Below are 23417 nucleotides of genomic sequence, written 5' to 3' on the forward strand. Positions count from 1 at the left end.
CAGGCCCTGGAGGGAGACCCGGGATAGGGGTAGAGGTAAAGACTCTGGGCCGTGCCTGGCGGGCTCACAGGACATGGAAGGTGAAAAGCCACAACCGATTCTTTATTCATTCAACAAACTCGTACTCGGCACCTCCTATGTGGTAGGTACAGTTTATTAGACACTGAAGAAAAAGAAATGATGCTTGCCTCAAGAAGTTCATAACAAAGCATGGACAAGGTGTGCAGCGGGGCATAGAGGACAGCGCAGAGTGGGGCGTTTATCTTGGAGTATTCAGGAAAGATTTTCTTGACATGATTAATTATTCAGCAGAAATGATAGCCCGGGTTCTAGGGATTAGGGGGTCTCGAACTTCTGCTCTGGAAGTTCTACATTCTGGGGGAGATGTACCCTGAGTTGGGTCTTGGAAGATGAGGGTTTGTTGTTCAGTCGCCAAGTCCGACTCTTTGGGACCCCATGGACTGCAACACTCTGGACTGCAGCACTCCTCTGCCTCCACTATCTCCTGGAGTTTGCTCAAATTCCTGTTCATTGAGTCGTTAGGACATTCCCTTTAGGGGATGGGCAGCCTGGGCAAAGTTCGGGAGGCCAGAGGCAGGAAAGTGAAAGACCTGCTTGGAGAATAGGAAACCATTAGAGTGGCTATAACAAAGGGTCAGGGGCTTGAGGATGGCGGTGGGGAGGAGAAGTAGGAAGTAGGTTGGGGCAAGTTTGTAAAACGGCCTTGAAAGTCAACTGAGAAGGTTTGGACCAATAGCTGGAATACCTCGTGGGTTGAATATTTTTAGCCCTCACTCAAGTGTGGGATTACTTGGAGTTCCTAGAATTCATAAAGCTGTTGCAAGGTTTCCTAAATGCTCTTCCCTATGCCTGGAAAACCGTTCCTTCCCTGTCTTGCTACTCCCTTTCATCCATCAATATTGGAGCCAGTGTTGGAAAGACTCCCCACTGATGCAGATGCCTAGCTCTGGGCTCCTGTATGCTCCCAGGAAAAGAGGGAGACTGGGAGGGAAAGGAAACATTCTTACATCATCACATCTCCTGAGCATCTTCAGAAATCCAAAGCTCTGGCTCCTGCCTGAGGGAAGAAAAGGTTAAGGAAGAAATTTGGAGATAGCCGGAGGCATTTCCAGTATATAAATAGAACAAACAAAATGACAATGATAGCTAATACTTCTTGACTTCTAATTGTGTGCCAGGCTCTATCTATGCTGATCATATTATATAGCGATTATGTACTTAGATCCTCACAACCACCCTCTGTGGTCAATGCTATAATTATTCCCATTCTGCTGATGAGAATATTGAGGCTGGGAGTCCCAAAACACCCAGCTAGGAAGTAGCAGAGCTGAGAATGACCTTCAGGAGTATGACCACAAAGCCAGTGTTCTGTACAGGCAGCAAGAACATCCATCTGGGGAGCCTTGACCCCAAGCAAATCTGTGTTCATTTTCTTTGCCAGCTTGGCGGTCCAGGACTGTTCAGACAATGAATCATTTTCAGCTGAGACCTGAGTGCTGTATGGAATTTACCTTCCTTGGGAGACTGAAAACTTTGTCTGGTCTCTGTCCCCTGAAATGTCCACATTGGTACAGCAAAAGGGTCTAGGAAGAATTTGGTGTAGAACAGGGAGAAATCCCTAATGTTGGCAGGAGACAGGCGAGGTTGGAGTTGACCAGATAAGAGTGAGAACCCTGGCTTGGACACTTCTTGACCACTCTGTGAGCTTCACTGTCCTCTCTGTGACTCGGGCTGATCATAGTGCTTAATTCTGAGAACTCCTGAGAGAAGTGAATGAGACCATGCTAACACCATGCCTGGTACATATCCTGAAGGAGATTTGGTGAGGATTCGATGAGTGTACAATTGTGAAAGGCTCAGATCAGCTCTCTGGCAACTTGTAAGCATCAAGCAAATCTTAGTATTCTAGACTCTCCCTGGGTGAGTTCACTTTAAAGGCTTCAATTTCTACTTAAACCTTCAAAAGCTCTGTGATTTTTTTCTGAGCTCTAAACCTGAATGCTTTAATGTTCAACAGGATATTTCTCCTTGGAGGACATACATGAAGCTTTGCTCTTGTTCTAGCCCTTTGTATATCCAGTACTTAATACCTCTGCCTAAAAAATTAGCTGTTAAGGAAAAAAAAAACCAAAAAACTATTTTCTAGGATAATGTGCTTTTGGGGGAAACAACAGAGACTCCACAGGCAGCCTCAAGTTAGGAAAGTTGCAGGGGGGCTCTGAGTGGGGACAGGCCAGGCAGGAATTTCAGCTATGTGGCCTGGGTTACCTTTTTATTCAGGCTCCTTGTGGGCAGCCTTCCCTTGGGGTTGGGCCTCTCTCCTGACTACTTGGCTGTCCCCATGGGATAGATTGGGTGGCTGCATATGGCCCGAAAAGTCTTAGGGGAGCATCTGTCAGAGAAACAAGTTTAGCCATCTTATCATGGGGCCCTCAGAGGCACTCACCTCTTCTGTGGCAGCCCATCCTTGAAGCCTTGGCCTTGTGTGTTCTTCCCTGCACCCAGTTCAAACACCCCTGGCTTTGGGACGCCTCTCCACCTCATTAGTCATCCCCTCCTCTGTTCCATAGCGTCTAAACACAGGGGATTGTAGTTGTTGATGTCCAGAGCTCGTTCACAACTAGGCTGGCAGCCAGCCAGGGCAGGAGGTGTGTATTATTCATGTATGTATCATCACCACCCAGTGGACCGTCAGTACATGTTTGTTGAGTGAATAACAACGGGGAATCTCCACATGAATTAGGCCATCTGCGTTTGGGTTGGCATTTTATTTACTTGTTGATTTTTAAAGTAAATTAATTGTTTTAAAAATACTTTTGTAGGGAGTTCCCTGGTGGTCCAGTAATTAGGACTTGGTGCTTTCACTGATGTGGCCCTGGGTTCAGTCTTCAGTCAGGGAACTAAGATTCCGCAAGCCATGTGGCTTGGCCAAAAAAATTTTTTTTCTATTTTGTAGTTTTAAAATAACTTGTAAAAAAATAAAATAAAATAACATGTATATTGAAAAACATTTAAAAAATTGCCAATGTGTAAAGTTAAATGTTAAAAATTCCCCTCACTTCCCTTCCAATGCAGGTGTCACAGGCAAATACCGGTAAAAACCATTTTAACAACTTTATTGATATATAATCCACATATCTTACAATTCACCTATTTAAAGTGTACACTTCATTGTTTTTTTGGTAAATTCACAGGAATGTGCAATCATTACCACAATCTAATTTTAGGACATTTTTGTATCTCTCCAAAGTAACTCAGTACCCATCAACTTCCCATCACCACCTCTACCCCCTCCCAACCCTAAGCAGCAACTACTAATCCACTTCCTCTCTAAAGGTTGTTTTTTTTTCTTTTTGCCTATTCTTGGACATGTCATATAAATGGAATCATATAATATGCTGTCTTTTGTGTCTGGCTTCTTTCACTTAGCATGTATTTGAGGATCATCCATGTTGTAGCATGTATAAGTACTCCATTCCTTTTTATTGCTAAATAGTATTCCATTGTATTAATACTGCATGTTGCATTTATCCAGTCATTAATCACTATTGACAATTTAATACACTTCATGTATTTGTTCAGATTTGCCTGGGTTTAAATCCCTACAGGCCTAGATGAGTGACTCTGGGTAAATTATAATCTCTCCAAGCTTGGCTCAAGTTTCCTCAGTAGTAAAATTTGGATAACAAAGGAAACTACCGAATAGAGTGTCATGACTGTACAGTCAGTAATTATTATTTGTTGAGCACTTAGTATGTGCTAGGCACTTTAGATATCTAACAGATCCATAATTTATACATTAGGGAATTAAGGTTAGGAGAAGTTAAGTAAACTCCCAAGGTTAAATGACCCCTAAGAAACTGATGGAGGTAAATAGAATCACAGGCTGCCTGCAAAGCCTGCACTGTTAACTGTTAACTGTTAAAATCATGGAATAGTAAAGCACTTATCAAGAACCTTGCAAAGAGAATGTTTCAGTTCAGTTCAGTCACTCAGTCGTGTCCGACTCTTTGAGACCCCATGAATCGCAGCACGCCAGGCCTCCCTGTCCATCTCCAACTCCCGGAGTTCACTCAGACTCACGTCCATAGAGTCAGTGATGCCACCCAGCCATCTCGTCCTCTGTCGTCCCCTTCTCCTCCTGCCCCCAATCCCTCCCAGCATCAGAGTCTTTTCCAATGAGTCAGCTCTTCACATGAGGTGGCCAAAGTACTGGAGTTTCAGCTTTAGCATCATTCCCTCCAAAGAAATCCCAGGGCGGAGCTCCTTCAGAATGGACTGGTTGGATCTCCTTGCAGTCCAAGGGACTCTCAAGAGTCTTCTCCAACACCACAGTTCAAAAGCATCAATTCTTCGGTGCTCAGCTTTCTTCACAGTCCAACTCTCACATCCATACATGACTACTGGGAAAACCATAGCCTTGACTAGACGGACCTTTGTTGGCAAAGTAATGTCTCTGCTTTTGAATATGCTATCTAGGTTGGTCATAACTTTCCTTCCAAGGAGGAAGCGTCTTTTAATTTCATGGCTGCAGTCACCATCTGCAGTGATTTTGGAGCCCCGAAAAATAAAGTCTGACACTGTTTCCACTGTTTCCCCATCTATTTCCCATGAAGTGATGGGACCAGATGCCATGATCTTCGTTTTCTGAATGTTGAGCTTTAAGCCAACTTTTTCACTCTCTTCTTTCACCTTCATCAAGAGGGTTTTTAGTTCCTCTTCACTTTCTGCCATAAGGGTGGTGTCATCTGCATATCTGAGGTTATTGATATTTCTCCTGGCAATCTTGATTCCAGCTTGTGTTTCTTCCAGCCCAGCATTTCTCGTGATGTACTCTGCATAGAAGTTAAAAAAGCAGAGTGACAATATACAGCCTTGATGTACTCCTTTTCCTATTTGGAACCAGTCTGTTGTTCCATGTCCAGTTCTAACTGTTGCTTCCTGACCTGCATACAAATTTCTCAAGAGGCAGGTCAGGTGGTCTGGTATTCCCATCTCTTTCAGGATTTTCCACAGTTTATTGTGATCCACACAGTCAAAGGCTTTGGCATAGTCAATAAAGCAGAAATAGATGTTTTTCTGGAACTCTCTTGCTTTTTCGATGATCCAGAGGATGTTGGCAATTTGGTCTCTGGTTCCTCTGCCTTTTCTAAAACCTGCTTGAACATCTGGAAGTTCACAGTTTACATATTGCTGAAGCCTGGCTTGGAGATTTTGAGCATTATTTTATCAGCATGTGAGATGAGTGCAATTGTGCTGTAGTTTGAGCATTCTTTGGCATTGCCTTTCTTTGGGATTGGAATGTTTAGTAAATGATAACTGCTATAGCTATAAAAAAAAGTGGGAAAAAATTAGCAATTGACTCATTGTCTAAAGACACCAACCGCAAACTTTCCTGGTGGTCCAGTGGCTAAAACTCCATGTTCCCAGTACATGGGGCTCTTGTTCCATCCCTAGTTTGGAAACTAGATCCCGCATGTCGCAACAAACACCTAGAGAAGCCGAATGAATAAATAAATAAAAATTTTAAAAGATAGCATTTTAAAAAAACAAAAGACACCTGTCATTCTCATTTTTGGCATATTTCCTTCCAGTCTTAGAGGAATATTTCAAATATACCAAAAATCCAGAAGATAATAGACACTGACGGTTCTGTTGATGTCTTTTTTTAAGAACACAAAACTTAGTAGATTAGGTGGTTCTAGCGGCAATACTCTTAGGATATTTTTTCCCCATGCTTATTTTTCCTTAAATTACTAGAGTCATACCACATCATTTTCCATCTTTTAAAAATCCTATCTTGAGCATTTCCCCAGCATATAAATTATGCTACATGATTTCTCATGTTACATATATTATACTGTATGGGTGAAACAAGATTGATCAATTCCTCATTGCTGAGCATTTACGCTCTATCTCAGCAACATTATCGATCTTTCTTCTAGTATCTTTCTTTCTAGCAACACATCGATCTTTCTTCAAGTATCTTGTAATTCCCTTTAGGCAAATTCCTAGGAAGGCCGAAAGGTCGAAAGGTCGGAGACTGTGCTTCTCATTAAGGTTCTTTACACTTCCCTGCTAAGTAACTCCGATGAATGGGAAATGGAAGGAGGCTGAGGTTTTTTGGGTCCCCCCCCTCCACACACACACCTTTTAGAACGTTTTATTCAAATATAACACACATACAGAAAAGTGCACCTAGGCATGCAGGCTCACTGGATTTTCAGGAACTGAACGGAACACACCCAGGTCCAGAAATAGAGCTCCGGGCCGCCTCGCCCCTAGCCATCGCTACTATCCGAGGGGTCTTTCACGCCGCAAAGACCTGCTAGTCCGATTATGTCTTTGGAAACTCACTAAGTTAATACTACTTCTATACAACCTAGACAACGAAAACGTGAGCTTAATGTTCTCGCAAACGCCTAAAATTCTGATTCCGAGACAGGCGAAGGGCATAGGGGTTCAAATGGCCAGAGGGGCCCGCCCTACTCACGGCCCTGCGGGGGTGGGGGTGGGGGTGGGGGTGGGGTCCTCCAGGCTCCCGGCGTGCATCGCGGCGATCCCGGCGTGCACCGCGGCGAGCGGAGCCGGCTCCAGGGAGTTCGGCGCGGAGCCGGGAGCCGCGGCGCGGAGGCCTGGAGCTCGGCGTGTGCTGGTGACCCGAGGAGAAGAGGCGGAGGCAATATGGAAGTGTAAGTGGGTCGCGGGCTTTCGGCCGACGCTCACAGCTCGGGACGTCTCGGCCCTGGGAGCCGGCAGACGTGGGCCTGGGGCGACCTCTCGTCGCGGCGCGCGGGGAGGAAGGGGCTCCCGCTCTGGCCCGATGACCTTCGCGCCCACTCCCACCGCGTGCACAGGTCGCGGGGCGGCGTGCCAGTTGGCCCAGCTGCCTTTAAGTGCCTGTTCCCTCCCTCATCCACTCACTCTTGTTGCAGGGGTCACCGTGGGGAGCCAGGCTCAGTGTCGGAACGGGGACTGAGATATAAAGCCCTGGGTCCGGCCTGGAGGTACCAGGAGGAAAGATGGGTAAATCCTGGGGTGGAGCTTTCTTTAGGGGCCGTGGGCTCCTGGGGAGGCGTTAGTCAGAAGAAGCGCTCTCCGAGTTTGATGGGAAGTTTGTGTGTTTAGCCGTGTGTGTGTGTGTGTGTGTGTGTGTGGAGGGTAAAAGCCATTCTAACAGTTTTAACTCCGCATAGCCTTTTCCGTGTCTGCTCATTGTTCCTCCTGCAAATGGAAATTTTTGCGCCTATTGTGTAATGAATTTTTCCATGGTTGACAATTTATTTTGTTGTTTAGTCGCTCAGTCGTATCCGACTCTTTGCAACGCAGTGGACTGCAGCACGCCAGGTTTCCCTGCCCATCACCATCTCCCGGCTTTTGCTCAAACTCATGTCCATTGAGTCGGTGATGCTATCCTACCACTTCGTCCTCTGTCGTCCCCTTCTCCTGCCTTCAGTCTTTTTCAGTATCCAGATCTTTTTGAAAGAGTCGGCTCTTCACATCAGGTGGCAGAAGTATTGAGCGTCAGCTTCAGCATCAGTCCTTCCAGTGAATATTCAGGGTTGATTCTCTTTACGTTAACTTATAGTCGTCCCCATATTATGTTTTCTTTGGCACTGATTCATACATTTTCCTTTATGTTTTTGTGCCTCGTGTTTAATGTCTACATGTATTAGTGTTTTTCAGGCTTAAAAAAAAAAGCACAGTAGGTATATGTAAATGAAAGCTTCCTAAGACAATACCATACACTCTGATACTCTCTTTTATTAAAATAGAATGTTAACCCATTAAATTGATTTTGCAATCCACTAATGGGGTTTAATATGAAACTTGAAAAAAACACGCATGTATATTACTCTAGTCCAACCCATTATCAGTTTTTCCCTCTTCACTAAGCATTTCCTGTCAGCATACAAACCTGTTTTAATTTATCTGTCTTAAAAAAAGATCCCTTGTCTTACTAAACTCTGCCAATGGATGGAGGCAGTCCTGGTCCCCTCGCTGTGACTCAGTTGGGAAGCCAAGGCAGGCATGGACAGGTGAAAAGGGCTGGATGGTGACCTGGAGTAATTTATGAATGAGTGACACTGAGACTTCATTTCACACATACACATTTTTAAAAATACTAAAAGTATGGCCAGACCAGGGGGCAGGGGCAGTAATTCTCATACACTACTGATGATAATATAACTTGATTCAGTTCTTTTGAAGACTTACCTGTATCAAGAGCCATAAAAATGGCCATGGAGTGGTGGGACCAGATGCCATGATCTTAGCTTTTTGAATGTTGAGTTTTTAAGTCAGCTTTTTCACTCTCCTCTTTCAGCTTCATGAAGAGGCTCTTCAGTTCTGGTTCGCTTTCTGCCATAAGGGTGGTGTCTGCATATCTGAGTTTATTGATGTTTTCTCCCAGCAATCTTGATTCCAGCTTGTGCTTCATCCAGTCTGGCATTTCGCAGGATGTACTCTGCATATAAGTTAAATAAACAGGGTGACAATATACAACCTTGATGTACTCCTTTCCCAAGTTTGAACCAGTCTGTTGTTCCATGTCCAGTTCTAACGGTTGCTTCTTGACCTGCATACAGGTTTCTCAGGAGGCAGGTAAGGTGGTCTGGTATTCCCATCTCTTAAAGAATTTTCCACAGTTTATGATCCACACAAAGGCTTTAGCATAGTCAGTGGAGCAGAAGTAGATTTTTTTTTTTTAATTCTCTTGCTTTTTCTATGATCCAGCGATTGTTGGCAATTTGATCTTTTCTAAATCCAGATTGAACATCTTTGAGTTCTGGGTTCATGTACTGTTGAAGCCTAGCTTGGAGAATTTTGAGCATTACTTTGTAGCATGTAAAATGAGTGTAATTGTGCAGTAGTTTGAACATTCTTTGGCATTGCACTTCTTTGGGATTGGAATGAAAACTGACCTTTTCCAGTCCTGTGGCCACTGAGTTTTTCAAATTAACACTTGGTATGCATATGAAGTGGAGAGTGAAAAAGTTGGCTTAAAGCTCAACATTGAGAAAACGAAGATCATGGCATCTGGTCCCATCACTTCATGGGAAATAGATGGGGAAACAGTGGAAACAGTGTCAGACTTTATTTTTTGAGGTCCAAAATCACTGCAGATGGTGACTGCAGCCATGAAATTAAAAGACGCTTACTCCTTGGAAGGAAAGTTATGACCAACCTAGATAGCATATTCAAAAGCAGAGATGTTACTTTGCCAGCAAAGGTTCGTCTAGTCAAGGCTATGGTTTTTCCTGAGAGTTGGACTGTGAAGAAGGCTGAGCGCTGAAGAATTGATGCTTTTGAACTGTGGTGTTGGAGAAGACTCTTGAGAGTCCCTCGGACTGCAAGGAGATCCAGCCAGTCCATTCTGAAGGAGATCAGCTCTGGGATTTCTTTGGAAGGAATCATGCTAAAGCTGAAACTCCAGTACTTTGGCCACCTCATGCGAAGAGTTGACTCATTGGAAAAGACTCTGATGCTGGGAGGGATTGGGGGCAGGAGGAGAAGGGGACGACAGGATGAGATGGCTGGATGGCATCACGGACTCGATGGACGTGAGTCTGAGTGAACTCCGGGAGTTGGTGATGGACAGAGGGGCCTGGTGTGCTGCGATTCATGGGGTCGCAAAGAGTCAGACACGACTCAGCGACTGATCTGATCTGATCTGATGCATATGAATAAAAGTAAAAATTGCTGAGGAGAAAAAAATCCTTTGTCCGTCCCCACATCCTGTCTACCTGTGGCTCCTTTTCTGCTTCCTGTCACCAGAAAACTTCTTAGAAGTGTCGTTTACTCTTTATTTCTTTCCATCATTCTTTGAGTTTCCATCCTCACTGGTCTACAGAAATGGGTCTTATGTAGATTTACCTATCTTGTCAAACCAGAGGTTGATTTTCTGACCTCAGCTTTCTCTCCATCCCTTAGCAGTAATTGATACAGAAACTCCTGGCTTTTTGACATGCTCGTCTGGATTTCCTCCTGCCTCAAGGACTACTTCTCTGTCTTCTTTCCTGGAACCCCCTTCTTTGCTTGGCTTCTAAATGTTGAAGCATTTTAGGGCTCAGTCCTGGGACCCTTACTCTCCATACTCTCTCCCCTGGTCATTTTACCCATCTATATGAAAATGATTCCCTAGAATGTATTTCTAGCTCTTCTCTCTTAGCCGTACACTTGCCTTGACCAGAAATCGAGCCCTGTTTCCTCACTGCTAAATCCAGTCCATCAGCCACTCCTGTAACCTCCAACTTCAGAATGAATTTTGATTGCAGTAACTTTTCACTGTCCCCACTGCTAATTTTTGTCAGTCTTCTCTGGTTTGGATTAAACAATAGCCTTTGGTTTTCACACTTGCCCTGCCCCCTCCCATTCTGTTTCCACACAGCAGCCAAAGTGAATTAAAATATTAGATCAAATCACTCTCTGTGTAAAAATCCTTCATTGGTTTTGTTTTGTGCTTAGAGGATATCTGCATTTCTTAGTAGGACCACAAGACCCTGTTTAACCTCACGCAGTCACCAGCGTGGTCTCTTGTCATACACCCTCCCCTGAACACACACACTTTGCACTGGTAGGCAGGTAATTAGGATAACCCTCCAAGCCCTTTACTACTTCCGGGCCTTTGCACTGCTGTTCCTTCTTCCTGGCATACTTTTCCTCCTGTTCTGCCCTTTTCTTACCTCTTTGACATCTCAGGTTGAGTATCCTTTTTCAGTGTTTTTCCTCTTTGGTAAATCTGAAGTCAGTCCTGCTTTTTGTCTCTCACAGAACCTTGGTTTATTTTCCCCTTAAATAATTACAAGTTACAATAATAGATGTATGTTTGTCTGGTGCTTTGTCTTCCTCGTGAGAGTGTAGGTACCATGAAGGCGGGGACCAGTGTGTGTTCACCTAGCGCTTAGCACTGCACTGGCACACAGTAGGCCTTCAACAAATATAGTCGGCCTTCTGTTTTTACTAGTTTTGTATCTGCAGGTTTCATATCCACAGATACAAAGGGCTAACTGTACTTGTTGAGTGAAGTAATATAGTACTTCATTAGTTTAAGAAGTTAAATTAATATAAATTAATGAGCTAGTTTCTTGATTGCTTAGCATATCAATTATCTGATTTCCCAAAGTGAAATGATTTCCGTCAAGAATTTTTTCTCTGGTAGTAACCTGCCCACTTCTTCCAAGAAGTCGTTGATCAATGAAGAATTCTGTGGCTAGCAGTTTTGGGAAAATGAGGTTTTCTGAGGTAGGCGTGTGGTTTGGGGGTGGCAGGGCCCCTGGAATGGGATGGTCTGGACACCTAACTTCCTATCTTGCCAGGTCTCCAGCGTGAGGTGTGATCTCTGACAGTGTGGTCCTCAGGATCTTCAGGAGACCCTGGGTTTCTGAGAGGGCTAATGTATTGTACCTCTGCCAGGCAGTCCTAGGACCTGCAGTGAGGAGGCATGGATGGAAGAGTCCTGTGAGTTTTTACTTTTTTTTCCTAACTACCTAGTGTATGTGAATGATACATATAATATACACTAGAAGTTTTTTAAGGTTAAGGAATATTTATGCTTTATTTGGTTGAAAGGGAGAGTTTAAAAATGAAAACGTTTTCACCATCACGTCAGATGAAAGGATACCAAATATTCATAGCAAGATTAAGTATTTGTATGCATGAGGTATTTGTTGTTTGACTGATTTTGTCTAATGCCTCTGGGTTATTTATATGCCTGGAAGACTTTGTGTTCATCCTTTTATTCTTGAAGTTAAGATACAGAGTTAGGGAAAATGGACTTTCTTCTGTATCATCTTTTTGAAAGAGTGTCAGAATTTCCTTTATCTTTCAACTGGAAATACTGATGTTTAGAGACATTAGCTAAGAGGTCCTACAGCGGGTCAGTAACAGGGCTGGAAAGAGTTTGCTGGCTCCCAAGTGCATGCTACACTTTAACTTGTTCATTGACTTTGAAGGTTGCTCAGTTTTCTTGGAGCAGAGTTTAGTTTTTCCGAACAGGACTTGAATTAGTAACATAGATTAAACATAGGAGAATTTGAGCAATTCCGTTCGTCATTGTGTTCGTAAGAGTTGACTGCGTGACAGTTACTAGGCACTGTTTGCTTGGACTTCTTTGTGCGTGAGTGCCTCTAAGGAAAGTCTGTCAATAGATCATTTTGTTCTGTTTATTCAGAATTTCGTTTTCCAGAGTAGTTGTTTGTGTCCATTAAATTGATTCAGCAAGTTAAGCAGATTTTACAGGTTAAATTTCAAATAGCAAGTCAGCTAAGGAGCTTAGGTGACTGCCCTCTTGTAAGTATAGATTCACACAGTCTTTAAAATTCACTTGGAATATTTGCTTTAAATATAAGTAATATCAGCACTATTCTAAGTCCTACAAGAGAGTATGAAGAAAAAAAAATTGGAAGAGAGGGTCCTTAATTACAAGTTATACTGATGTCTTTTTAAAAAAACCTGGAATTTTTTAGTTTTACATTCTCCATTTTTCTCAAGTTTTTACCTTGAGAAAAGTTAAACCCATGTAGCAGTTGCAAAAAGAGCATCACAAGTACCTGTATGTCGTTTACTTAGAGTCACCACATAGGCATGCATGTGTTTTCTCTACACACGCGTGTGCACACACACACACACTCTCACTCTCTCTCACATTCTCTAAGTCTCTACTGAACTATTTGAGAATTACAGCTGTGTCATGTTATCAGTCTTAAAAAGGCATTTTCCTATGTATCTGTAATACCATCATCATACTTGGGGGATTTAGTGCTTATATAACCACTATTATTAAAATGCAATCTATATTAAAATTTCATCAGTGTCTAAATAATGTTTTAGCTAGATTTAGGAGAAACTGTATTAGGATCCAATCAAGAATCACACATTGCCTTTGTTTCTAGGGTTCTTTAACCTCCTTCACTCTAAGACAGTTTCCTAGCCTCTGTTTGTGACATTGGTATCAGGACAAATGATAGTGATATTTGAAGGATCTGGGCCAATGGATTTGAAGAAGTTTCCTCAGGTTGCATTTGTCTGATTATATCCTCGTAACTAGGTTTAAATTAACTATTTGGGACTGGATTGCTGTAAGGCATGTTTCCTTCTCAGTGCATCACATCATCATTATTGGTGCTGTTGAGTTAGATAACTTGATTAAGGTGTTTCTCAAATCTCACCATATCCTGTTCTCAGCAGCCTGCCAGTTAGTGGTGGTTACAGGAACTTCTTCAGGATAAAAACTGCATTGAAAAAAAATTTCCCCAATATACACAACTCATTTAGGACTTAGTAAAAACACACTGTATTCATTGATTTTTTTGTTTGTTTGTTTTTCCACACCAATCAGCATGTGAAACTTCCCTGACCAGGGATCAGACTTGTTCCTCCTACAGTGAAATTGCAGAATTTTAACCATGGATCACCAGGGAAGCCCGATATTTTATTGAATGAAGGAATGCCTAGAATTTTTTGCATTTACTCCATTAGCATTTAGTTGGTTTAAAAAAAAAAATTAATATCTTCCTAATAAAATATCAGTGGGTAAATTAGTTGTGCCCACCAGAGTACAAGATTCAGTAAGATCCATTGTTCTCCTGGCCCCAAAACACAGGTTCATGACAATATACCTGGAAGGGAGCGCCTATCCTTTGTATATTGACTCTAGAAAAGGCAGGAGATGTTCCTGGGATTCTCTCAGTTAACAGCATGGTTGGGCAGTGGGGCAGTACTTGAACAGCAAGGACAGATTTCCCAGGGCCTGGAATAGTCTGCATGACCGAGGAGGGGCTGGGACTTGGAGGTGAACTTGTCACGGTGGTACCTGGGATGGATCCACTGGCCTTGAGAAAGAACAGCATTTGTAATTCTTCACCACCCTGTTCCAGGAAGGGCTGTTTTGGTACCCCTGAATGTTATGGCACACAGGGAGTTGTAATTCAATTTCAAGCAAAGATCATAGGAAGGCTCTTGGGCTGACTTCCTGATTAAGTAGTCAAGGATGACATGTGGCTTGATTTGTCATTTCCAGTTTTAAATGAACCATGTCGTGCCCCTAATTATGCATTATCCTTCCTGTGTCAGGTTCCTTTTAAATATATTCTCTGTGACCTAAATGCCATTGTCATTTGCGCAAGGCCTCGCTTGATGAAATCCTGGCTCTCTGTTGAATGACTGGTAACCTTTGGTAAGCCTTGTGCTGTTTTGATTACGGTGCTGACAGCGCTGTGTGATGACCTAGGTCTTGGCTGCATGCTGTGTCCACCTCTTGCTTGTTTTGCTTTACTTATTGACTGGGGAAACCGCCCATGTTTTTGAAATTTTGTGTCCTCGTTTTCACCTTACAGCCTCTCTCCTAGTTTAAGAACAGACAGTTATCTTTGTTGCACATTATGTCAAATACAAACTCCTTGGTGAGTTGATTCTGTATTACTGATCTCCATCCAGTTTTATTTTTTACAATCCCATAGTTATTGTCCACTTCAGTTTTTTCTTTTTTACTGTGTGCCCTTGAGCACAGTTTTTAATCTTTGCACCTATTTCATCATCTATGAGGAAGGATCATAATAGCTCGTACATCACAGGCTTTTTAGTGAGAATTAAAGTGAAATGATGTCTTACAGCTTTCCTTTAGGGCGATCCTAGTAAACCACAGGCTGTTACACTTTTAAAATTTGTGTTTTCCTTTCATCCTCAGAACAGCTTTTTGAAGTAGGAAGAGGTGGTGGTGGTAGCACAGGCAGAAGTGGTAATAGATGGTGTTTATTGAGTCCTTACTGTGTTTCAGGTACTTCACATGTATCAGCTCAATCCTATAAAAATCTTAGGAGGTTGGTACTATAATTGCCATGTTATAGATGAGGAAATGTAAGCACAGAAGGGTTTAATAACTTGCCCAAATTCAGATATCTAATGGAGGATGGAGCTGGATTTAGAATCCAGGCTACGCTTCTGAGTACTAGTTTATCTTCACTTTTTGTTTTATATGGGGATGCTTAGGGGGATGGTAATTAATTCAGTAAAACTCAGGTAAGTGGCAGAGCTGGAACATGAACCCAGATTTGTCTGATTTCAAAACTGTGTTTTTTGGAAATTGAAGTAGGGTTGATTTACAGTGTTTCAGGTATACGGCAAAGTGATTCAGCGATACATACATATATATTCTTTTTCAGATTCTTTTCCATTATAGATTATTATAAGATATTGAATATAGTCCCTGTGCCATACAGTAGGTCAAAACTGAATTCTTAATTGTTACTAATAAAATTGCATTCTTATTATAGACCGTTAAGAACAGTATGTACTTTTTGATGCGATACTGTAGAATGGATCAGTGGTCATTTAATGCAAGTTACACTGCTGTGCTCATTCATACATGAAAGTGACATTTGCCTTGACTGTTGCACAGGGGTCAGGGTTTTGACCACTGCTCTACACGTGAACTCTGCCTGTTGAGTTGACAGTGCAGATAAACACCTTGGGAGTTTTGTGCCAATCGGGCGGGATTCCTGACATCGCTGGGATTTCCAGGAGTGATGTTAGTGTTAAGGGTCTCATTTCTGGTGATCCAGCAGGAAAACTTAGCTGCCCAAAATGTCGACAGCTGGTGGAAGGCAGAGGTGCTGGAGAGGGCATGGCTGTGGGATGAGGGGGCACTCTGTTTCTCCAGCTAATTCTAGCACCCTCTGTTTATTGCCATCCCCCTACTCCTGTGGTTTGGCCCACGGGTTCTTCCTACTACTAACTTCCTCTAGATGTCTGACTTCTCTCTAACATCTGCCTACTTGGACCATGGATAAGTAGAGTATCTTAGTAACCTACCTGATGATGTGTTTGTGATATACTTCAGTTTTAAAGAGGAGAATTTGCTCTGAATTTGTGCATCGCCAGCTAAACCAGTGAGATTTAGGACATTTCTCAATTTGGGGATTGTAGTCCCCAAGTTTCTGAACTGGGCTACTGAATCTTAACAGAGGGATTATCTTATATATTTCATTCCCACAGAGGGATAGGGACCCAGACTAATGACAGTTTACTTTGTTTTGCAGGAAGGATGCCAATGCTGCGCTGCTCAGTAACTATGAGGTAAATTGCTTTGGACTGTTGTGTTTTCCTCTCTGATTGTTTGCCCTCTGCTTCTGAAGGCTGTTGAATTAGTTTTGGTTAGAAATGACTGACTTCATTTGGATTTCCCATTTAAAATAAGAGAGATGGCACCATCTGGTGGACTTTGGAATACTCTTAGCTTGGTAAATCACACACAGTAATTCAGGAAAGCTGAGAAGGCTCTAGCTCATGTAGGCAACCATCTCCAAATGCTAGAGATTTTAGATCTTCATTTGGGATGCCTTCATAGGATGGAAGCATCTATTTTGGAACTGTTTCTGTTTGTAAAAATTTTCTGTTAAAAAATGTATGCCTTTTCCAAATTAACACTCTTTAGCTGTAAAATGCTTTTGTAAGTTATTATTTTGATCCTCATAATGGTCTCATAGGTATTAACACCTTCATTTTGGAAGTGAGAGTTTAGTTGACTCACCATTATGAGTAATTAGTAGGAACTAACAGATTTGGAATTTGGGGGCTTGAGGGTTGGGTTGCTGGGGAAAGAAAGGAAGGAAGGAAAAAGGTTGGTGAGAGGGGAGATAGACCATTACTTCTGCTTACTTTCTATTATACCTGGGTGTTGTTTGGTAATAGCAAAACCATCTGATAGGTTAACTCTGGGTATAGCAAGAACAATTCATATATTCGTCAATTTTTCTTAGGTCAGGGTCTAAACTCAGGAAGACTTAGAGGAGATTTAAGTCTTCATTGTGTGATATATGTAGAAGGTAGTAGAATTAACACAGTGGGCCGTAGTCTTTCCTTCCTAAAGGTTCATCTTAAATGGGTTCTAGTCATAACAGGAAGGAGATGGTCAAGCCATTGGCTTTTAGAAATCTCCTTGTCCGTTAGGCCTCTGGACAAGGTGTTTAGCGTTTTATCCATTTGTGAACGTTGCATTAATGGGGTCTCAAGCCACTATATCTGAAAGGACCGACAGGCAGGGGACGGTTGCATTGTATCTAGTCGTTACTATATCGTGATACTGTGCTTCTCACAGTTTTCTGGTATAATCTCCAAAATAGGAGAGAGATTTCCTCCTGACCCTTCTTAGCACTAATACACATGTGTTTCTTCCTTGTGGGAAAAGTTTACTTCTAAAGTTCTATAGCATTTCTGCCCCTCCCCCCCCTTTTTTTGGTAAACCACTTTTATCACTTGCCTCGTAATTTTTCTTTTCCAGAAATAAAATAGATTTTCATATTGGAGAAGAAGCAAAATCTTTTTTTTTTTTAATTTGTTTTTGGAAAAATTTTTTTAATTAAGGTATAATCAAATATATTAGTTTCAGGCATACAACATAATGATTTGATATTTGTGTATATTGCAAGATGATTTCCACAATAAGTAATTAATTAACATCATAGTCACATAATTTTTTTTTCTTGTGATGAGAACTTTTTAAGATTTACTCTCAGCAACTTTCAGATATGCAGTACAGTATTAACTAGAGTTGCCATGCTGTACGTTATATCTCCATGGTTTTCTTTTATAATTGGAAGTTTGTGACATCTGAGCATTTTGGTCTGTTCTGTCACCCTCCCTGCTGTCTCTCGCATGCATCTATTCTTTATGAGCTTGAATTTTGGTTTTGTGTTGTTTTTAAGATTCCACATGTAAGTAAGATCATAGAGTATTTATCTTTCTCTGCTTTATTTTACTGAGCATAATGCCCTCAAATTCCATTCATGTTGCAGTTGGCAAGATTCCATTTTTTTATGACTGAATAATATTCCTCTGTGTGCATGTATGTGTGTATAAATATATATATACACGTATATATATATATACATGTGCGCACACACATGCCATATTTTCTTTATCCATTCATCTGTAAATGGACACTTTAGGTTATTTCCTTACCTTGGATATTATAAATAATGCTTCATATATCCTTTTTTTTTTTTTTTTTACTTTTATTTTATTTTTAAACTTTACATAATTGTATTAGTTTTGCCAAACATCAAAATGAATCCGCCACAGGTATACATGTGTTCCCCATCCTGAACCCTCCTCCCCGCTCCCTCCCCATACCATCCCTTTGGGTCGTCCCAGTGCACCAGCCCCAAGCATCCAGTATCGTGCATTGAACCTGGACTGGCAACTCGTTTCATACATGATATTTTACATGTTTCAATGCCATTTTCCCAGATCTTCCCACCCTCTCCCTCTCCCACAGAGTCCATAAGACTGTTCTATACATCAGTGTCTCTTTTGCTGTCTCGTACACAGGGTTATTGTTACCATCTTTCTAAATTCCATATATATGCGTTAGTATACTGTATTGGTGTTTTTCTTTCTGGCTTACTTCACTCTGTATAATAGGCTCCAGTTTCATCCACCTCATTAGAACTGATTCAAATGTATTCTTTTTAATGGCTGAGTAATACTCCATTGTGTATATGTACCACAGCTTTCTTATCCATTCATCTGCTGATGGAAGCAACCTAGATGTCCATATATCCTTTCAAATTAGTGTTTTTGTTTTCTTTGGATAGTTATCCAGAAGTGGAATTACTGACTCATACGGTAGTTCTGTTTTTAATTGTTTGATAATCCTTCACTGTTTTCCGTAGTGGCTACACCAGTTAACATCCCCAGCCATCATATGCAGTGGCTTCCTTTTCTTCATATCCTCACCAATACTTATTTCTTGGCTTTTTGATAATAGCCGTTGTAACAGGTGTGAGGTGATAATCTCATTGTGGTTTTGATTTGCATTTCCCTCATGATTAGTGATGTTGAACATCTTTTTGTGGACCTGTTGGCCATCTGTATGTATTCTTCGGGAAAATGCCCATTTTTAAATTGGATTATTTGTTTTTTTGCTTTTGAGTTGTAGGAATTTACATATTTTGGATATTAACCCCTTATCAGCTAATAATTTGCAGACATTTCCTCCCATTCAGTAGGCTGCACTCTGTTGATGATTTCCTCTGCTGCGCAGCAGCTTTTTAGTTTGATATAGTCCCACTTGTTGATTGTTGCCTTTGTTGCCTTAGCTTTTGGTGTTGAATCCGAAAATTCATTGCCAAGACCAGTGTCAAGGCGCTTGCTGCCTGTGTTTTCTTCTGGGAGCTTTATGGTTTCAGATCTTCCATCAAGTCTTTAATCCATTTTGAGTTAATTTTTGTGTATGGTTTATGTAGTGATCTAGTTCCATTCTTTTCCATATGGCTGTGCAGTTTTCCCAACACCATTTATTGAGACTATCCTTTCCCCATTGTATATTCTTGGCTCTTTTTTCATAAATTAGTTAGCTGTATATGTGTGGATTTATATCTGGATCTATTCTGTTCCATTGATCTCTGCATCTCTTTTAGGCCAGTACTGTACTGTTTTGAGTACTATAGCTTTGTAATATAGTTTGAAATCGGGGAGTGTGATGCCTCTAGCTTTGTTGTTCTTTTTCAAGATGGCTTTGACTATTCTGGGTCTTTTGTGGTCCATACAAATTTTAGGGTTGTTCTCTTTCTGTGAAATGTGCAATTGAAATTTTGATAGGAATTATACTGAATCTGGTTTGCTTTGGGTAGTACAAACACTTTAACAATATTCTTCCAATCCACGAGCATTTATTTGTGTCTTGACTTTTTCTTTTATCAGTGTCTTATAGTTTCCACTGGACAGGTCTTTTGCCTCATTGGTTAAATTTTTTCCAAGGTGTTTTGTCTTTTTTGTTGCAATTATAATGATTAGAATTTTTTTTTTTTAATTAGTGTATAGAAACACAGCAGATTTCTGTATGTTGGCCTTGTATCTTGCAGCTTTACTGAGTTCATTTCTTAGTTCTAACAGTTTTTTGGTGGAGTCTTTAGGAGTTTCTGTAAATAATACCATGCAATGTGCAAATAGTGACAGTTTTACTTCTTTATATCCCTTTGGATGCCTTTTATTTCTTATCTTGACTGATTGCCCTGTCTAGGTCTTCCAGTACCAAGTTGAATAAAAGAGGCAAGAGTGGGCATCCTTGTCTTATTCCTGATCTTAAGAGAAGCTTTTTGCTTTGCACTGTTGTGTACAATGTTGGCTCTGGGCTTGTCGTGTATGGCCTTTACTGTGTTGAGGTATGTTCCCACTATACCCACTTTGTTTAGAGTTTTATGGTTTATATTGATAGGAAACACTTGAAATAGCTTATGTAAACAAATGAATTTATACTGTTTGACTTAGATAAAATAACATCTTTAAAAAGTCAAATGCTTTTTGGATTCGTTTGCTCTAATGCAAGAGTTTGGAGGAGGGTTTATGAGAAGAAAGAGATGTTCTATTTATCCTTCAAGATCATTGACCTTGGAATAGATACATTTCTCAAATTTATCTATGAAAATTTTTTGTATATCTCTTCCTAGGTGTTCCAGTTACTAACTGATTTGAAAGAGCAGCGTAAAGAAAGTGGAAAGAATAAACACAGTTCTGGGCAACAGAACTTGAATACTATCACATATGAAGTAAGTCTAGGTTTCCAGAGGGTCTACCCAAACTACTATTAAAGGGGATTGGTTTATCTTGCTGCTGACTGGCTATCCATTATCTGACTTGAGAAGTTTTACTGTAACTCCATTTTTATTCTGTTTATAGAAGTGGAAAGAGTTTGGGCAATTGCAAGTGTTGGCCAACTGCAAAGTTTACAGGAGGGAATAATAAAAAACCTGCCCTCACTTCTAATACCAATTGCAAGTCAGAGCACCCCAAGAGAACCCTCAGGTTCAATAATTCACTGAAAGTACTCATAGATCTTGCTAAAAGCTATTATATTCACAGTTACAGGTTATCACAAGGAAAAGATACAGATTAAAATTGGCCTAGGGATGAAGCAGTTGGGGCAGGTGCCAGGAGAAATATCATAGGCAGAGCTTCCATTGTTCTCTAATGTGGAGTTAGAACATGCTTCTCTCGAAGTCAGTGTGTGTTAATACACTCAGAACATTTTCAACCAAGGAAGCTCCACCAAGTTTTGGTGTCCAGTTTTTATTGGGACTCCATTACCTAGGCATGATTGAATGATTGATTGCCTGTGTAGTTCATGTCAGCCTCCAGGTCGGTTGATATTGCATGACCCAAAGCCCCTACTCTCAGTCTTACTATTAAGACTATCCAGTAGGACGTCAGGCTCCCAGACAAACACACTCCTATTAGGTGTGATGTTCCAAGCGTATGAAGACTACCACCTGGAAGCAGAGGGCAAAGGCCAGATCATCTGTTTTGGCAAAGACAAATTCTTTATTACAGCGGAAGTGATACTTTTTTATGGTAGAAAACTTAGAAAGTACCAAAATGTATAAAGAAAGTATTAAAAGTAATTTATAATCTTAATATCTAATTGATAGTTTGTTGCATTCTCTCCCATTCTTATGCTTTGTTCTTAAAAAAGAGCATTTAAGCTGTTATATGTTTGATTTTGTATCTGTCATTTTAATTTATTTTTTCTTGTTATTTATTTGCTTTCAGTTTTCGTTTTGTTTTATAAAGATTTGGATTTAACTATCTTTTAATTTATCTTTTCAAAGACATTAAAAAACTTGCCTTAAATCATCATAATCTCTTTTAAGGAAAAGAAGGGATTTAACACTTTTGTCATCATTCCTTCCTATCTGATTTTGTTCATTTAATTATGTGTTTAGAATCCTAGAATCATTTATCAATCGTGTTCTTTTACTTTATATAGTTCATCTCTTTAACGTCTATAGTTCATTCAGAGCTATTTGTCTTACGCTTGCTTTTTCCTTTTTTTCCGTAGACATTAAAATACATATCAAAAACACCATGCAAACACCAGAGTCCTGAGATTGTGAGAGAATTTCTGACAGCAATGAAAAGCCACAAGTTGACCAAGTAAGTAAAAATAATATTAAGTGGGGAAAGACTGACACATAATGAAAATGATAGCTTGCAAAAGTCATCCTTTGCAACTGTGTGTTTATATTTAGTTGGGTTTTGAATTATAATCAATACACAGTGCTCTTTTACAGTAGGATCCTAGGATTGTATATGAGACAACTGAGACTTCCACCCTGGGATCCTTCTAGAGCCAGAAATAGAACACAGTGGGCTTTTTAATCTCAAAAAATCTCCCCCAAATCTGTCCCTTAACCTCTTCTCAACATTCAGACTAAATTGGTTGAAAAATAGGATTTATAAATTACAATCTTTTGATCAAGTTGGTGAATTAAGTCATTTGACATTTGTGGGGCAAAAATGGCTTGATAATACTCTGTCTGCTCTTCTTGTGCCCAGTTACTTTCTTGATGACTTTCCTGAATAAGTTAAGTTTGAGTGAGTGAGTGAGTGAAGTCGCTCAGTTGTGTCCGACTCTTTGCGACCCCATGGACTGTAGCTTACCAGGCTCCTCCCTCCATGGGATTCTCCAGGCAAGAGTACTGGAATGGGTTGCCATTTCCTTCTCCAGGGGATCTTCCCGACCCAGGGATTGAACCCGGGTCTCCTGAATTCCAGGCAGACACTTTAACCTCAAGTTAAGTTTGTAGAAATTAAAAGCATTATTAAGAATTAGAGCAAGAGTTTCCATGAGAAAAAACTAACCCTAGTCTTTTAGAATTAATAACACAGCTGATAAATCCAAAAAAGGCATTTGTCATTCATTCAGAATAATCAGAAATTTTCTTTTGGAGGAAACATTTGGTATTGTTTCAGGCACACAGCTGGTGCATTGTCAGTAAACTAGTGCCCTTCTCCCTTGTTTCTCTTCTCTATGAAGACAAGTTTTTTTCAAATGTGTGCCTGTATGTGTTTATGTATGTTTATTTATAGTTTTACTTTTGTGATAAACATAACAAAATGTACCATTTCAACCACTTTTAAGTCTAAAGTTAATTTATAGTATTCACACTGTTGTGCAGTCAACATCCAGAACTGTTTAATCTTGTAAAACAAACTATACCAATTAAACAACTCCCCATTTCCTACTTAACCTAGCCCCTGACACCACCGTTCTGTTTTTATGAATTTGACTACCCTTAATACCTCGTATAAATAGAAACGTACAGTATATGTCTTTTTACAAAATCTGAATATTTTTTAATATTGTGGTATTTTTATTTTAGCCATTTTTAAACAACATTTGTTTATTTTTGGCTATGCGGGGTCTTTGTTGTTTTGTTGCACAGGCTTTTTCGAGTTGCAGTGAGCAGGGCCTGCTTTCTAGTTGGATGTGGGCTTCTCATTGCGGCGGCTTCTCTTGTTGCTCTAGGTTCATGGGCTCAGTAATCGTGGCACACGTGCTTAGTTGCCCTGAGACACGTGGGATCTTTCTGCTCCATGGATCAAACCCATGTCCTCTG

The 23417-nt window shown here is 40.7% G+C and overlaps 1 protein-coding gene across 5 annotated transcripts in view; it reads left to right on the forward strand.

Moving 5' to 3' along the window:
* The first annotated feature begins 6543 nt into the window (after positions 1–6543).
* The window catches only part of CRCP (CGRP receptor component), a 41209-nt gene continuing 24335 nt past the window's right edge, over positions 6544–23417 (forward strand). Inside the window, exons 1-4 of one of the 5 annotated variants that reach the window (XM_055562243.1) lie at positions 6544–6713; positions 16059–16095; positions 20469–20567; positions 21857–21951. In XM_055562243.1, coding sequence (XP_055418218.1) covers positions 6706–6713; positions 16059–16095; positions 20469–20567; positions 21857–21951 — 239 coding nt within the window. In that variant the 5' untranslated portion in view covers positions 6544–6705. Of the gene's footprint in view, positions 6714–11369; positions 11482–16058; positions 16096–20468; positions 20568–21856; positions 21952–23417 lie in introns of those variants that run through there. The other 4 variants (XM_055562244.1, XM_055562242.1, XM_055562246.1 and 1 more) reach the window with 4 other exon arrangements.

This window comes from Bubalus kerabau, chromosome 23 (assembly GCF_029407905.1).
Source record: "Bubalus kerabau isolate K-KA32 ecotype Philippines breed swamp buffalo chromosome 23, PCC_UOA_SB_1v2, whole genome shotgun sequence".
Lineage (NCBI taxonomy): Eukaryota > Metazoa > Chordata > Mammalia > Artiodactyla > Bovidae > Bubalus > Bubalus kerabau.